The 17,497-nt window shown below is 46.0% G+C and overlaps 1 protein-coding gene across 1 annotated transcript; it reads right to left on the bottom strand.

Annotated features, from left to right (window-relative positions):
- Positions 1 to 3,120: 3,120 nt before the first annotated feature.
- On the bottom strand, positions 3,121 to 17,293 carry grpel1 (GrpE-like 1, mitochondrial). Its single transcript, XM_038792105.1, has 4 exons — positions 17,147 to 17,293; positions 12,391 to 12,547; positions 10,456 to 10,537; positions 3,121 to 4,488 (listed from the first exon to the last, which is right to left on the bottom strand). The coding sequence occupies exons 1-4, from the start codon at positions 17,266 to 17,268 to the stop codon at positions 4,139 to 4,141; spliced, it is 711 nt and encodes a 236-aa protein (XP_038648033.1). The 5' UTR covers positions 17,269 to 17,293; the 3' UTR covers positions 3,121 to 4,138.
- Between the last annotated feature and the right edge of the window lie 204 nt (positions 17,294 to 17,497).

Genomic DNA, 17,497 nt, shown 5'->3' with positions numbered 1-17,497 from the left:
GCACCTCTGCTGTTCTCGCTGGCTCGGTACTTGAGGGCGTGGGGACAGTGGCAGAAGTATATGGGAGTGGAGGGGGCGTTGGTACGGACACCTATTTGTGGCAACTACCGGTTTGCACTGGGGGAGCTAAATTGGCCCTTAATTGGAAAAAATGAATTGACACAATTTTAAAGAAATTATATATGCCTAAATAAAAATAAGTTTTAAAAAGACAGGAGGGAACAAGGTGGCTGTTTTTTTTTATAAACGAGTGACAATGCTAGTAGATTTGAAGTGGGGGGCAGTAACTGCTGAGAATAAAAGATAACTAACATGGAGGCCAGAAAGGAAAATTGGATGGTCAACAGTTTGGGAATTGGGTTGAAGGAAGAGAAGACAGGTCTGGTAGACAAGATGAGCTTAAGAGTGTATGACGGACATAGGGAAACTAGAGAAAGGAGCATGTTCAAGGTTAGGGAAGCGATAGTAAAAACTGAACAAATACTGTCATTTGGACTGCGGGAGGAAACCGGAGCACCCGGAGGAAACCTACACAAACACAAGGAGAACATGCAGACTCCGCATAGTGCTAACCACTTGTGCTACCATGCCCAGAATTGAAAAAGATTGCTAGCTCACAATTTTGCACAGATCTTGAATATTTATTTTTTCAGAAATTTAGAATACCCAATTATTTTCCCCCCCCCCATTAAGGGTCAATTTTGTGTGGCCAGTCCACCTAACCTGCACATCTTTGGGTTGTGGGGATGAAACCCCCATAGATACAGGGAAAATGTGCAAACTCCACACGAACAGTGACCAGGACTGAGATTCGAATCTGGGTCCTCAGTGCCGTAGTCCCAGTGCTAACCATTGCCCCACAGATCTTAAATTTTGATATAGATGTTAAAGTCAGTCTTGTTCTGGCCTGTTAATGTGGTTTTATTTTCTATCGATGCTGACTCAACATCAAAAATGAAAGACAGGCAGTGAACTTTAAAAACCTCGGAGGGTGCAGCAACAATTCACGAGAATGGTTCCCAGGGAGGAGGAATCTCAGTTATGGCGATGAAATGGAGAAGCAGGGTTGTCCTCCTTAGAGATGAAGGTGCAGCATTGGTTAGCACAGCTGCCCCATAGGGCCAGGGACCCGGGTTTGATTACGGCCTTGGGCGACTACGTTCGTCCCACGTCTGCCTGGGTTTCCTCCAGGTGCTATAGTTTCCACCCTCAGTCCAAAGATGTGTATGTTAGGTGGATTGGCCATTATCAATATGCAGGGTTCCAGGGGTAGGGCGGGAGAGTGGGCCTAGGCAGAGCGTTCTTACCGAGGGTCGCTGCAGACTTGATGGGCTAAATGGCCTCCTGCACATTACAAGGGGACATAAATTTAAGGTGAATGGTGGAAGATGTAGGGGGGGTGTCAGGCGTAGGTTCTTTACCCAGAGAGTAGTGGGGGCATGGAATGCACTACCTGTGGAAGTAGTTGAGTCGGAAACATTAGGGACCGTCAAGAGGCTATTGGATAGGTACATGGATTACGGTAGCAGTGTGGATGGCACAATTGCTTCACAGCTCCAGGGTCCCAGGTTCGATTCTGGCTTGGGTCACTGTCTGCGGAGTCTGCACATCCTCCGTGTGTGTGCGTGGGTTTCCTCCAGGTGCTCCGGTTTCCTCCCACAGTCCAAAGATGTACAGGTTAGGTGGATTGGCTATGATAAATTGCCCTTAGTGTTGGGTGGGGTTACTGGGTTATGGGATAGGGTGGAGGTGTTGACCTTGGGTAGGGTGCTCTTTCCAAGAGCCGGTGCAGACTCGATGGGCTGAATGGCCTCCTTCTGCACTGTAAATTTTATGATAATCTATCTAGGACAAAGTTTCAGCACAACATTGTGGACCGAAGGGCCTGTTCTGTGCTGTATTTTTCGATGTTCTATTAGGGATTCATTATCCCAATCCATTATCTCAATGGATTGAAAAGAATAAAGTGCTCATATCCCTCTGGGGTGAAAACTTCCAAAGATTCACTACTCTAACTGAAGAAATTCCTCCTCGTCTGTCCTAAAGGGCCTAATTAAGACTGTCACCTGGTTCTCCACCAGGCCTTAAGAATTTTGCCAGTCATACAGGTAGCATGGTGGTTAGCATAAATGCTTCACAGCTCCAGGGTCCCAGGTTCGATTCCCGGCTGGGTCACTGTCTGTGTGGAGTCTGCACGTCCTCCCCGTGTGTGCGTGGGTTTCCTCCGGGTGCTCCGGTTTCCTCCCACAGTCCAAAGATGTGCGGGTTAGGTGGATTGGCCATGCTAAATTGCCCGTAGTGTCCTAAAAGTAAGGTTAAGGGGAGGGGGGTTGTTGGGTTACGGGTATAGCGTGGGTTTGAGTAGGGTGATCATGGCTCGGCACAACATAGAGGGCCGATGGGCCTGTTCTGTGCTGTACTGTTCTATACAGACCTATTTCCCCAATTGCTTCTCATAGAAAAGTTCTACTATAGCAGGAATTGGGAGAATTCCAGGGAGAAGGTCTCATCCAATTCAGCTCTGCAAGCCTGAATACTCAAGGCTGTACCAAATTAACCAAGCACATCAAGGCAACAGTTTAGATACTTAAAACAGACCCATTTCCTTATGGATCAATCACATTGGCCTGTAGCGCAACTGTCAATCAGGGTGGTTGGTTAGATTAGAGCAGAGCAGGTGACCCAGCCTTCGCTCAACCCACTCAGAACCAAGATGTTGATGATGAACTGGCAGGCATGAACAATGTTTTTCTTGATGTCTTATCAGCTGTTCACCCATACCCTGCTGCAGCTCCTGGCAGTCGCTGAAATACCGACATGGAACATTATCTTTGGCCATCAGTAATCACCTGTATAAAGAACCCAAGTCAAATTTTCAGATGGAGATCCATCTTCAAGATGCTAACTTGTCTGTTCTTTTCACAGATACAGAGCGATTTGCTCAGTTTCCAGCATTTGTTTCTCGTGGATTCCAGCATCAGCCATATTCTTTTTAGTGCAACTTACAAGTGATATATTAGGCAGACACCAGCCCAACTAAGCAACCGTTGGCTCCATCTACAGGCGAGTTAGACTAAATTACCGAGAAGTCTGAAGATAAAGCAACTGCACAATAAAGGGCAAAGTAATTAAATGAATTTAATCAGCGTTGAAGGTTAAATGATGGGGAAATTCTCATTTATTTTCTTTTATAAAATTTTTTTAAATCACAAGCTATGGAAAACAAAGATTCGTCTTTCCCCCACCCTCAGGATAATGAGCTTATGTTTCTGTATTCAAATCAATAAATAAAATTAACAATGATAATTTTGAATATATTCAAACAATTAGTTTAAATTGGTCAAATTTTTTAAAATATTGTGGTATCTTGGAAAAACTGTAGTTAGCTTCTCAGTGTTACCACAAGGGGAAATTATTTTGCACTTATACAATCATTCTTTGTAATCCACATATCACTTTCCTGTTGTTATATAACAAGTGACATTGTCACAGAAAATATTATCACTTATACTAATTCTCAATATACATTCAGGAATATTAAACTTAATATTTTGTAAACCTGATCACTAACAGTAAAGTTTAAATACAAATTGAATTCAATTTTGTACAGTGTACAATTCACAATTTTAAAGACAATGTGTAAAATACTAAACAGTCCACAATGTGGACAATAAGACAATACAAGTGGATACTTTGAACAACAGATTTTTTTCTTTGTCTTGATATGAAGACCAGATTAGCTTTTATGGTAATAGGAAGCTTGATTGGGATCAGCTGGAGAAAGATAAATAAAGCATTGTACTAGAAGACAACTAGACAATTATTAAATCAGAGTAGAACTGGAACGTCACAGTCCAACATTTTGAACTTTGAAAAAAAAAGTCTATTGTAAACTCTTTGGGAGTCTGTTAAAAGATTTGAATATTTATTGGTGACCAATACCTGAAACAGAAAAAAAACTAATGAGGTCAGAACATTTTCACTTCTTATAGTAAAATACCTTTCAAACCTGCAGACCTTAGCTTTTGTGAAAAAAAGGATTTTCTTCATAAACAGCAAATCAAAATATCCATTAGTCAAAGAACATGAACTATATGGTCTTTTTGAACTATACTGCAGTGAGTCACCCCAAACACAGTTATTCTCCTCCTTTAACAACACCAACTAATGCTGGCCGAAGGGTGCGTCCATGAAGCTTGTACCCGATCTTGGTCACTAGCGCCACTGAGCCTGGCTCCTTTCCTTCCACAGGAGTGTGGAAGAGAGCTTCATGCTCATATGGATCAAACTTTGCTCCAATGGGATTCAGTTTGACAAGACCATGCTTGGAAAACACTTTCTGAAGTTGTCCTTCAGTCATGATAAGACCTTCGTAGAGACTCTTCAAGTGGGGGTTCTGTCCTGTGATCTCCTCTTTTGGCACACTCTCCGTTGCTTTCTCAAGAACATCCGCCACATCCAACAGGTCCTTGCAGAAACTCTGAATACCTGAAAAGGGAAAAAATACACTCAAAACTCTGATGGAATTCAAATAAAATGTACAAAAGTGTGTTAAAAACATTTGGGAGAGAAATGTGAAAGCCAATCTGAGATTGCTTTCCTTTGCTAAAAACAAGAGCAACATTTTAGGTTTTTTCAAGTTGGTATCTATATAACCAAAGTTCCACTAGATTTTTTTTCCTCCTTGCCTGCTTTTTTGCTGTTTTATCCAAGAATGTTTTAATTCTTTGATATTTCATGTTTGATCAGGACAACTCAATCAGCATACTCCAATTACTTCTCTGAATTTAACCAACTTCTAGCAGAACTATAGCCACTCTACTTTTAAGAAGCATAATGGCACCATCACTCTGCCAAATTAAAATGTTAAACTACATATTTTTATAATTAGAAAAAACCTTTAATTTACTTTTAAAGCAGTGACTAACTTTAAAAAAAATAAATTTAGAATACCCAATTAAGAGGCAATAGTGGGGCCAATTCACCTACCACGCACATTTTTGGGTTGTGGGGGGGGGGGGGGCGAAACCCACGCGCACACGGACAGTGACCCAGAGCCAGGATCGAACTTGGCACCTCAGCGCCGTGAGACAGCAATGCTAACCACTGCGCCACCGTGCTGCCCAAGCAGTGGCTAACTTTTTTTTTTAAATTTAGAATACCCAATTATTTTTTTCCAATTAAGGGGCAATTTAGTGTGGCCAATCCGCCTACCCTGCATCTCTTTGGGTTGTGGGGGTGAAACCCACGCAGACACGGGGAGAATGTGCAAACTCCACACGGACAGTGACCCAGAGCCGGAATTCGAACCCGGGTCCTCAGCGCCGTAGGCAGCAATGCTAACCACTGTGCCAAGCAGTGGCTAACTTAAGCATTATCTAAAAAGCCTGTAATTGCATCAGCTAACAGTTGCAAAATAGACTTGTTCCCATCAATAAAGTTTTCAATCTAGAAGGCCCAATGAAATTCAGTTGAAATAAAAAAAGCTTCAAGAATCAACGGTAAGACATTTCTCAGAATTTTACCAATTTTTCTCAATTCAGAAATGTGTATGATAATTTTTTTTAAATAACAGCCAATCTCACCTGAGTAAGCACCACAGAAAGCTGGTACAGGAAATGGGAAAACATTCAGAAAGGTACAAGAGGGAAATATTCGAGGTTAAGGCATTTAGTCCAGTACGGACCCTTTTCAACTTGAGGACAGAAATTCACTTCTAAATCAAGCAACGAATCTTGCACACACAAAAGGGATGAAGATGTTGAAACTTCAACTTTAAAAGCTATTGCTAAGTATCAAATTATAGTTACAGAAATAAATGCTTTAAAAGTAAGTCTTTTATTTAATAAGGGGACAGGATCAAGAATAGACTAACCAACTGTGGGTGGTACCTGAAGCTGGGGCTTTGAGTGTACGGTACTTTGTTTTGTTTTTCTCTCTCTGTTCACGTAGGGGAGAGGGGACTCTCTCTACCCCACTCACGTGGGGGGGGTTGAAGACTTGTAAGCGGAACCCACAGGGGGATTGGAGGTGGAGGCGGGAGCGGCCGGGGTCAGCATGAGTCAGCTGACTTACGGGAGTGCAATGGAGGGGGGGTTGGGGATTAAGCGGATGCTTGACCGGGGGGGGGGGGGGGGGGGGGGGGGGGAGGGGGGGGGGGGGGGGGGCTGGGGTGCTGCTGGGCTGACTGAGGGGGAATTGATGTTAAAGGGGAGAGTCGAGACGGGGAGCCTCCGCCTGGGGGGACTGGAGAGTGCAGGAGGCGCGGGCATGTGGCTGGCCTAAAAATGGAGATGGCTAGTCGGGGGCGGGGGGGGGGGGGGGGGGGGGGGGGGAGGAGGAGGAGAGAGCCCCCTGACACCAGGCTGATCACGTGGAACGTGAGAGGCCTGAATGGGCCGGTCAAGAGGGCCCGTGTGTTTTCGCACTCGTAGGGGCTAAAGGCAGACGTAGCCATACTACAAGAAACGCACCTGAAGATCGCGGATCAAACCAGGCTGAGGAAAGGATGGGCGGGGCAGGTTTTCCACTCAGGGCTGGATGCAAAGAATGGGGGGGGGGGGGGTCACAATTTTGGTGAGCAAGCGGGTGGCATTTGAGGCGGCGAGTATTGTGGCGGATAAAGGGGGTCGATATGTTATGGCGAGTGGCAGGATGCAGGGATCCCGGGTGGTGCTAGTGAATGTGTATGCTCCAAACTGGGACGATGCAGGGTTCATGAAGCGGATGTTGAGTAGGATTCCGGATCTGGAGTCATGCAGTTTGGTGATTGGGGGGGGGGGGAACTTTAATACGGTCCTGGACCCGGCACTGGATCGGTCTAGGTCGAGATTGGTTAAGAGGCCGGCAGCGGTCAAGGTCCTGAGGGGGTTTATGGACCAGATGGGGGGAGTGGATCCGTGGAGATTTGCCAGGCCAAGAGCGAAGGAGTTTTCCTCCTTCTCCCAGGTGAACAAGGCGTACTTTTGATTTTTTCCTGGTAAGTAGGGCGCTAATCCCGAGAGTGGAGGGGGTGGAATATTCGGCCATTGCGATCTCGGACCATGCCCCGCACTGGGTGGAGTTGGGGCTGAGGGAGGAGAGGGGCCAACGTCCTCTGTGGACAATGGACGTGGGACTACTGGCGGACGAGGAGGTCTGCTGGCAGGTTCGGAGGTGTATCCAAAGCTACGTGGAGACCAATGATAATGGGGAGGTTTCGGTGAGTGTGGTCTGGGAGGTGCTGAAGGCAGTTGTCAGAGGGGAGCTAATCTCGGTCAGGGCCCACTGGGAGAAGAAGGATAGGATGGAGAGGGAGAGATTGGTGGGGGAGATACTCAGGGTGGACAGGAGGTATGCGGAATCCCCCGAGGAGGGGTTGTTGAAGGAGCGCCGGAGCCTGCAGGCGGTGTTTGACTCGCTTACCACAGGGAAGGCACAGGCTCAGTTGAGGAAGTTACAGGGAGCGTGTACAAATATGGGGAGAAAGCAAGTAGGATGCTGGCAGTGGTCAAGGGGCAGTTTATATCAATTCGGGCTCACAGGGAGAAGGAGGAGGAAGCAGAGATGTCACGGTTGGTGGCCGAGATTATGCGGGTGGACAGAAGGTACATGGAGGACCCGGAGGCTGGATTGTGGAACGAGAGCAGAAGCTCCAGATGGAGTTTGCACTGGTGTCCACAAGGAAGATGCAATGTATGAATACAGGGAGATGGCTAGCAGGATTTCCGCCCATGAGCTCAGGAAGCAAGAGGCGGTGTGGGAGATTGGCACGGTGAAGGATGGCAAAGGTGGAGTGGTATTGGAGATGAATGGGGTGTTGGAGGAGTTCTATAGGAGGTTTTATAAATCGGAGGGACATGTTGGCCAACATCAGCGCCTGTTAAATATCACAATGGTGCCTTTGGAAAGACGGAATGAAGAGATGGCAGTCGCGATGGACGCGGAGAAGGCCTTTGATCGGGTAGAGTGGGAATATTTGTGGGAGGTATTGTGGCGGTTTGGGTTTGGGCAAGGGTCTGTGGACTGTATCCGATTGCTGTACTGGGCGCTGGTGGCGAGTGTAGGAACGAGACGGGTGAGTTTAAGGTACTTTAGGTTGTACCAGGGGAGGAGGCAGGGTGGCGCACTCCCCCCCCCCCGTTGCTTTTCGCCTTGGCGATAAGAGTCACTGGAACGGTGCTTAGAGCTGGAAAGGGATGGTGTGTGTGTCTGTGAGTGGGTGGAGCATAGGGTGTTGCTATATGCGGATGACCAGTTGTTGTATATATTGGACCCACTGGAAAGCATAGGGGTATTATGGACATTTGTGAAATTTGGCCAGTTTTCAGGGTATAAATTAAACATGGGAAAGAGTGAGGTCTTCCCGATCCAGGCGAGGAGGCTGGGCGAGCTGCCGTTTAAGGAAGTGGGGGTGAGTTTTAGTATCTAGGCATCCGGGTGGCACAAGGGTGGGAGCAATTACACAAGTTGAACCTGGCTCGGTTGGTGGAGCAAATGAAAAGGGTGTTTAAAAGGTGGGATGTGCTTCAGTTATCATTGGAGAGACGGGTGCAGTCTGTGGAGATGACTGTGCTCCGAGATTTTTGTTTGTATTCCAGAACCTCCCGATTTTTATCTCCAAGGCCTTTTTCAAGAATGTTAGCTCGTTGATATTAGGATTTGTGGGGGCTGGGATGGCCCCTCGAGTAAAGAAGGCGCTGTTGGAGCGGGGGCGAGAGAGGGGTGGGGTGGCCGTGCCAAATTTAATGCAGTATAATTGGGCAGCAAACATAGTCATGGTAAAGAAGTCATTAGTGGGGGAGACATCGGTATGGGGGTGAATTGAGGCAGCCTCATATAAGAGGCTGCTGACGACGCCTCTGCCGTTCTCCCCGGCCAGGTACTCCACAAGTCCGGTAGTAGTAGCGGGTAGCCCTGAGGGTGTGGGGACAGCGCTCGAGACTTGAAGAGGCCTCGGTTTGGGCTCCGATTTGTAGGAATCACGGGTTTGCTCCGGGGGGGGGGGGGGAAAAGAGAGACTGGACGGGAGGTTTTAGGTTTGGCAGCGGGCAGGGATTTATTTGCGGGAGCAGCTTCCTGACCTTGGAAGGACTGGTAGAGGAATAAGAGTTGTCCAGCGGAAACAGGTTCCAGTGCTTACAGGTGCGGAATTATGTGAAACAGCAAGTGCTGTCCTTTCCTGATCTGCAATCCCTCGGGTTGCAGGATAAGATGCTGTCAAAAACAGAGGTTGGAATGGGCAGGGTGTCAGAGATATACAAGGAATTGATGGACTGGGAGGGCGCCCCACTAGGAGTAGTTAAGTAAAAGTGGGAGGGGAAGCTGGGGGTGAGCTGGTGGCTGGGTTATAGGAGGAGGCTCTGAGGGTGAATGGGTCCTCTTCATGTGCCATGCTGAGTCTCATTCAATTTAAGGTAGTCCATAGAGCACATATGACAGTGGCTAGAATGAGTAGGTTCTTTGAGGGGATGGAGGATAGGTGTGCAGGGGGCCCCGCAAATCATGTTCGGAAGTTTTGTGCCTGCCCGAAGTTGGAGGGATTTTGGCAGGGGTTTGCTGACGTGAAGTCGGAGGTACTGAGGGTGAAGGTGGTTCAGAGTCCAGAATTGGAAGTGTTTGGAGTGTCGGAAGATCCGGGAGTGCAGGGGGAGGCAATGGTAGGAAGGGTACTGAGTTACGATGTGACCTCCTGTGCATTATTATTTGATCTTGGTTGTGTTTGATGATTATTTATAAATGCCTTAATAAAAATATATACCGTATATACTCGCGTATCATGCGATATCGCGTATAATGCGACCCCTTTTTGGAAATTAATGCCCAAACTAAAACTTCCAAATGGTATCACTGTCTGTGGATTCTGCAGAGTGGATTCTGTTGTGAAAGCTGTTCGCGAATCGAACAGCTTTCCAGCTGGCTTGACTAGCGTCGTTCAGCCACTTGACATATCCATTCATAAAAACAGCAAGTAAAACACCCACGAATTTTGTATCGGAAAAAGACGGCCATGTATTGAATAAACTACCCATATGATCAGGAAGGCAACCTGAACAAAGAACCAATAGTCGTTAATGATTTATTATTATTATTCCCAGCATTCTGATGGGAAGATGTTCAGCCACTTGACGTGTCCATTCATAAAAACAGCAAGTAAAACACCCGCGAATTTTGTATCTCGCGTATCATGCGACCCCCCAAATTTAGGTTACAATTTAGGTCTTCAAAAGTCGCATGATACGCGAGTATATACGGTATATATTTTTTAATTCAATCTGTAGGTTGAATTGTCATTAGGCTGTATTATCAACAAGAGAACTCGCTTCCTGTTACCATAACCGAGCACACAAGACTTCCCCATCCCAAATTCTAACATCACCAATCTACAAGTGAAGGAACTGTGTAATTAGCGGTAATGAAAAGCGTGGATTGTGTACAAATTTAATTTACTGGTATCCAATGTTGAGATGCACTTACCATATAACTTTGCTTCTTCGACCAGTTTCTGGCTTCTTTGACGAAGATTTTCGGTATCTGCTAGCGCCCGCTTATACTTGTCCTACAAAATATACAGTACCCACATAATTCTTATTATTTCACCCAATTGTGTCTCACTTTTATTTTTAAAAGTGAAACTAATATTTATCCAGTGTGATCAATTCTTTTTTTTTTAATTTAGAGTACCCAATTATTTTTTCCAATTAAGGGGCAATTTAGCATGGCCAATCCACCTATCCTGCACATCTTTGGGTTGTGGGGGTGAAACCCACACAAACACGGGGAGAATGTGCAAACTCCACACGGACAGTGACCCGGGGCCGGGATTTGAACCCAGGTCCTCAGCGCCGTAGGCAGCAATGCTAACCACTGGGCCACCGTGCTGCCCCAGTGTGATCAATTCTTAGGTTTAATCTATAAAGTTACCTTCACACAACTTCCAGCTGGTTAAGGCACTGACTACCTGAACCATAAAGACCAAGCAGGTCACATATTTAATCATTGTGATGAATAGGTGAATTGGAGGGCACTACAATTGTTATCAGCACACCTGGGTTTGGGAAGGGAATTTCCTATTCCTGAATACTATCTAACATCATCTGTCAGAAATGCACATGTACACGGAATGAAGAAAAAAAACTTGTACCCAGCTGTGATGCTGCTCAGAAGTCAGATAGATGAAATTCAGTTTCTAGTCACTCATATGGAGAGGTGGGTACTACCAGTGTCATTAGAGCTACACTCCAGCAAAAAGTGTCTTATATGAAAACTTTATTTGCAGCATTTCATGTCTGCCACACTTCAGACATTGTACAATATTGTCAAAGAAAAAAGTACAAAGAAATCAACATTGTCTTTTGGAGTCAACACAGACTCAAGAGGAGACTCAAACTTTATTAATTGATAAAATAAGGTTAGTGTTTACTTGGCAATTATACTTTGTAATCTTGAAGAAACAAGACCGACAATTTATCCAAAAAGTACAGTACAATCATATTTTCTGTATGGGCAGTGTGGTAGCGGATCTTGTTCCATCACTATACCCCTAGCAGAGAAGAAGTTCTGGGATTTAAAGTATTACCATATTGTTGACAGCTATGCTGTAGGTAGACTCAAAGGGTCAGCCTCAGGGCAATGCCAGCAGGATTCAGTGTACAGTCAAAAATTATCTTGAAATACTAATTTGCGTTTTCCATAATTGCAACAAAGTGTCCCTAACACCTCTAACAAAACTGAAATAAGGGCAGCACGGTGCCGCAGTGGTTAGCATTGCTGCCTCACGGCGCTGAGGTCCCAGGTTTGATCCCGGCTCTGGGTCACTGTCGTGTGGAGTTTGCACATTCTCCCCATGTTTGCGCGAGTTTCGCCCACACAGTCCAAAGATGTGCAGGGTAGGTGGATTGGCCATGCTAAATTGCCCCTTAATCCAAAAAAATGAATCGGGTACTCTAAATTTATGTTAAAAAAAAGTTTTAGAAAACAAAAAACACTGAAATAAGGTTTGTTCTCAAGTGTTGTTAAAACAGGTGTACACAGAATGTCAATAAGATCCAGCTTAACTATATTCCACTCCATAGTGTCTTTAGGTCACAATCAAGGACAGTCAAGGGTGGCACGTGGTGCTGCGGTTAGCACTGAGACTACGGCGCTGAGGACCCGGGGTCGACTCCCTGCCCTGGGTCACTATCCGTGTGGAGTTTGCACATTCTCCCCATGTCTGCGTGGGCTTCGCCCCCACAACCCAAAGGTGTGCAGGTTAGGTGGATTTGACCATACTAAAATTGCCCCTGAAAAATAATTAAGGAAAGTCAGGCTATTCTATCTTGCATTGTAGAAATGTCATAAAATAGCACATCCTTTGACTTACAACCTTTTCACCAAGGATCAATGTAAAGTTTAGTTATTTATGCTTACTGCAAGGTCCTTCAATTGTTCCTCCAGCTTGGTCTTTTCTTCCACAAGTACTTTTTCTGTTGAGCTGGATTCTCCTTTGTCTCCATTCTGAGTCTGGCTTTGGTCATCTTCACAGCTTTGTCCAGTGTTTTTCTGCCGAGTAGCTGTACAGAAAAACCTACGGAATATATTAAAGTCACGTTAGTCAGAACATACAAGGAGAGGCAAACTAATCAGACTGAAGGCTGACAAATCCCGTGGACCTGAAGATCTTCATCTGAGGGTCTAAAACTAAATGGCTGCAACGGTAGTCAATGTTTTGGTTGTAATCTTCCAAAATTCTCTACTTTCTGGAAAGGTACCAGCAGATTGGACAACCCCCACCTTCAAGAAAAGGAAACAATACAGCATGAAACCACAAACCAGTTAAACTAATATTTATTACCTGGGATAAAAGCAAAATAATGCAGATGTCAGAAATCGGGAAGAAAAATTGAAAGGATGCTTGAAAAACTCAGCAGGACTGGCTACCAGACTATAGAATAGTCAGGGGTAGCATGCTAGCAGACAGCGCCAGGATCCCAGGTTCAGTTCCTGGCTTGGGTCACTGTATTGTCTACAGAGTCTGCACATTCTCCCTGCGTCTGCATGGGTTTCCTCCAGGTGCTCAGGTTTCCTCCCACAAGTCCCGAAAGATGCGCTGTTAGGTGAATTGGACATTCTAAATTCTCCCTCAGTGTGCCCGATCAGGCGCTGGAGTGTGGCGACTAGGGGATTTTCACAGTAACTTATGTTAAGCCTACTTGCAACATTAATAAAGATTATTCTTATTGGAATATGTGTTGACTTTGGCAACTGGGAAGGCAGATGGGATGGAACACAAATGTATTTCACAGTGCAGAATGGTAACTTTCAGAGTTTCACATTTCGGTTGAGGAACTTGCGTCTGAAACAAATGCCCTCAAAAATGATTTTAAATAGTAATTTGTGCTTTTCATAATCGCACAAAGAACAGGCATACGTACAATGTTATGAGGATTAATCGGCCAGAAGATTGGGAAAATGTTAAGATCCAGGAACAGTCATATTGATTAACATTAACTCTGTTTCTCTCTCCATAGATGCTGCCAGGCTTGCTTAGTTTATCCAGAATATTGGACTGTATGCAGACCACAGCGGAACAGTACGCAGAACAATACTTTTCACCGTACCTTTCAAATGATAATAAATCAAATCCACATTGTTTCCATATTCATCACTGGGAAAATACTGACGTCCATTATTAAGAAAGTAGTACCGTGACATATAGCAAATCACCATACATGCCAGCAGAGCCATCATGGTTTTGTGAAAAGAAAATCATGTTTGAAAACTATTAGTTTTCTTTGAGAATGTAACATGCAGGGTGGATAATGAGGAACTAGTAGATGTAGTGTATTTGGATTTCCAAAAGGCTGATTTCCATAAGGTTGCACGTAAAAATAATAAAGTAAAAATAATGCACACGATACGAGCTCATGGTGTTGTAGATGGGCTGACAAATTTGCACCACACAAGTGCCAGGCAATGACCATCTCCTACAAGACAGAATCTAAACATTGCCCCTTGACATTCAATGGCATTACCATCGCTTAATCCCCCACAATCAACATTCTGGGATTACAATTGATCAGAAACTGAACTTGGCTAGGCATATTAATACTGCGATTACCAAGGCAGGTCAAAGGCTAGAAAACCACAGCGAGTAACTCACCTCCTCTCTCTCTCTCTCTCTCTCTCTCTCCCCCCCCCCCCCCCCCCCCCCCCCCCCCCCCCCCAAGCCTGTCTACCATCTACTAGGCACAAATCAGGAGTGTATTGGAATACTCTCCACTTGCCTGGATGAGTGCAGCTCCAACAAAACAAGAAGCTCGAGAGCATCCACGACAAAGCAGCCCACTTGATTGCTCCCCCTTCCACAAACATTCAAACTCTCCAACACCGACGAACAGTAGCAGCCGTGTTTTAAAAAATAAATAAATTTAGAGTCCCCAATTATTTGTTTCCAATTAAGGGGCAATTTAACGTGGCCAATCCACCTACCCTGCACATCTTTGGGTTGTGGGGGTGAAACCCATGCAGACATGGCGAGAATGTGCAAACTCCACATGGACAGTGACCCAGGGCCGGGATTCGAACCCGGGTCCTCAGCGCCGTAGGCAGCAATGCTAACCACTGGGACACCGTGATGCCCGTAGCAAGATGCAGTGCACTAACTTGCCATGGTTCCTTAGAGGACAGCACCTTCCAAACCCACAATCACTACCTTCTAGAAGGACAAGAGCAGCAGATACCTAGGAACCTCACCACCTGGAGGTTGCCCTCCAAGTCACTCAGTACCCACACTTGGAAATATATCGCTATTTCTTCACTGTCGCGGGGGCGCAAAATGCTGGAACCCCCTCCCTAACAGCACAGTGGGTGTACCTACACCTCAGGGACTGCAGCAGCTCAAGAAGGCAACTCATAACCACCTCTGAAGTCAACTAGGGATGGGCAATAAATGCTGGCCTAACCAGTGACACCCACATCCCATAAAAATGTTAGCATTGACAGTGGATTGGCAACTTAATAGAAAACAGAGAATTGGGTCATTTTCAAGGTTGGCAAACTAACGGAGTGCCGCAGAGATCAGCATTGGAGCCTCAACTATTTACTTTTAAAATTTAGAGTACCCAATTTTTTTTCCCAATTAAGAGGCAATTTAGTGAAGCCAATCCACCTACCCTGCACATCCTTGGGTTGTGGGGGTGAGGCCCACGCAGACACGGACTGAATGTGGAAATTCCACACGCACAGTGACCTGGGGCTGGGATCGAACTCAGGTCCTCGGTGCCTTGAGGTATCAGTGCTAATTACTGCGTCATGGTGCCGCCCTGAGCAGTAACTATTTACAACCCATATTAATGACTTTGGTGAATTAACAGAGTGCATCGTAATAAAATTTACTGGCCATACAAAGATTTAATTGAAGGGAATCACAGGGCCTGCAAGGAAATACATATTTCAGTGGATAAAAGTTTGGCAAATGAGAAATTATCCATTTTGATATGAGTAATAAAAAAGCAAAATATTTAAATGGCAAGAGACTATATTCACCTGAGGAAAGAGATGTGCTCCGAAAGCTAGTGATTCAAAACAAACCTGTTGGACTATAACCTGGTGTTGCAAGACTTCTTAGTAAGAGACTATAGGACACAGCAGAAAAAGGAATCAGTGTTCTTCTACTTGAAACAAAGGTACAAGTAAACGAGGAAGGCAATTGGAATGTTGCCCTTTCGTGCAAGAAGATGATGTGTAAAAGTAGGGAAGTCTTGCTACAACTGTACACAGCAATCGTAAGATTACACCTAGAGCAGCTTTTGGCTCATTTTTGGAGGGACATACTTGCATTGGAGGCAGTTCAGAGAAGGTTCACATTGAGTCATGCAATTAAGGTGTTGCTTTATGAGGAAAGGTAGAGCAGCCTTTGCGCATTAGTTTGGAATAAGGTCTTATTGAAAAAATAAAATGTTACGGTACATGAAGAGGATGTTCCCCATAACAGGGAATATAGAATTAGGGGGCATAATTTCAGAATAAGGGGTTATCTGTTTGTGACCTTTTGGAATTCTCTATCCCAGAGAGCTGTGGAGGTTGTCATTGAACATATTCAAGGCTGAGATAAAGGGACAGGTTTTTGAATAATAGGAAAGTATGGGGTCAGACAGGTTAGTGGAGCTGAGACGCAGATCAGGTTAGTCACGGTCTGGTGAATGGCAGAGCAGACATAAGGGTTTATTCTTGCTATTTTTGATTTTAAGTTCTTATCTCACAGGCTGGAGCATAAATGGATGGACGTTACACTGATCATAGGTACCCGACAATGCAGAAGGCCATTTTGTTCATTGATCCTGCACCAACCCGCTGAAAGAGTACCCTATCTCGGCCCACGCTCCCGCAATCCCACTTAACCTTTGGACACCGAGAGGCAATTTAGCATGGCCAATCCACCTAACCTCCTAAATTGCACATCTTTGGACTGAGAGAGGAAACCCGAGCGCCCGCAGGAAAAACACACAGACATGGGGAGAATGTGCAAACTCCACAGTCACCCAAGGTTGGAATCAAACCCAGGTCCCTGGCATTGTGAAGCAGCCATGCTAGCCACTGTTTCACCATGCAGCTCAGGTTAGACTAGATCTGGCATTCAGCATGGGCAATGCACCTCAAAAATTATATTTATGTCTTTGAAGGACACAGTGCAAATTCACAATGATACCCCTAAATGGGTAAAACTGTATAAGATAGGATGCATAGGTTAAGCTTGTAATCACCAGAAAGTATATAAGACAAGGGGTGATAAAATGTAGGTATTTATATTGAAGAATTTGATAGCATAGTGAGGCAGCAGTGGTTAGCACGGGGAGGGAGGGAGATGGAAGGGGTTTCTGGCGATAGGGGAGTGGAGAGAACCACAGAACAAACAGCAGGGTGGGTGGTGACTGGTCAGCGGGAGAAGCTCACTCGCAGGCCCATTCCTGGGGCCGAGGCCAGTAGGAAAGCCCACCGGCGGCGCCCGGGGCTGGTCGAAGAGATGACCGGGGAAGTGGGGGATGGGAAGCACTCCGCCAACGGCGGCTCCCGAGGGGGGAGCAAGAGCTGCCGGAGTTAGTCCGCTCGGCCCATGGACCCCGTGAGAGGGGAACAAAAAAAAAACCCTGCTGACCTCCAGGGCTCGGAGAACGACCGACCTTACCTGTGGCTGGAGAGGCGGCTCGAGCTCGGGCAGGCGGCGGCGGCCCCCGCTCTCGCGGCCTCTGTCAGCGCGAGGCGGCCTCCCGCCCGCAGCAGCCGCGCGCCCCACTCCGCCATGGCCATCCTTCCGCACTGACGCAACTGGAGCGTGCCTCGCTCCCACCTGGCCAATCGGAGCTCCCTTCCGCCTCCACGCGACGTCACACAATCAGCCCGCCAAGCCAAGCAAGGAAGAGCAATGGAGAAGAAGGGACCGACCGGCAAGCCGATTAATGGCTGCAATCAGCGATTGCTTAACGTTGGACTGTTGAAAGACAGAGAGCACCCCCAGCACCTGGAGTTTCCCCTCCAA

This window comes from Scyliorhinus canicula, chromosome 3, assembly GCF_902713615.1.
Source record: "Scyliorhinus canicula chromosome 3, sScyCan1.1, whole genome shotgun sequence".
NCBI lineage: Eukaryota > Metazoa > Chordata > Chondrichthyes > Carcharhiniformes > Scyliorhinidae > Scyliorhinus > Scyliorhinus canicula.
Note: the sequence above shows the minus strand (reverse complement) of the source record. Positions and strands in the feature narration are given on the sequence as shown.

What these genes read in the sequence shown, in the direction of transcription:
- grpel1 (XM_038792105.1), bottom strand. Translation starts at nt 17,268, where the DNA reads ATGGCCATGGCGGAGTGGGGCGCGCGGCTGCTGCGGGCGGGAGGCCGC. An exon ending in AGCCGCCTCTCCAGCCACAG is followed by an intron (nt 12,548 to 17,146) that starts GTAAGGTCGGTC and finishes TATATTCCGTAG; the next exon opens with GTTTTTCTGTACAGCTACTC. An exon ending in AACAATTGAAGGACCTTGCA is followed by an intron (nt 10,538 to 12,390) that starts GTAAGCATAAAT and finishes TATATTTTGTAG; the next exon opens with GACAAGTATAAGCGGGCGCT.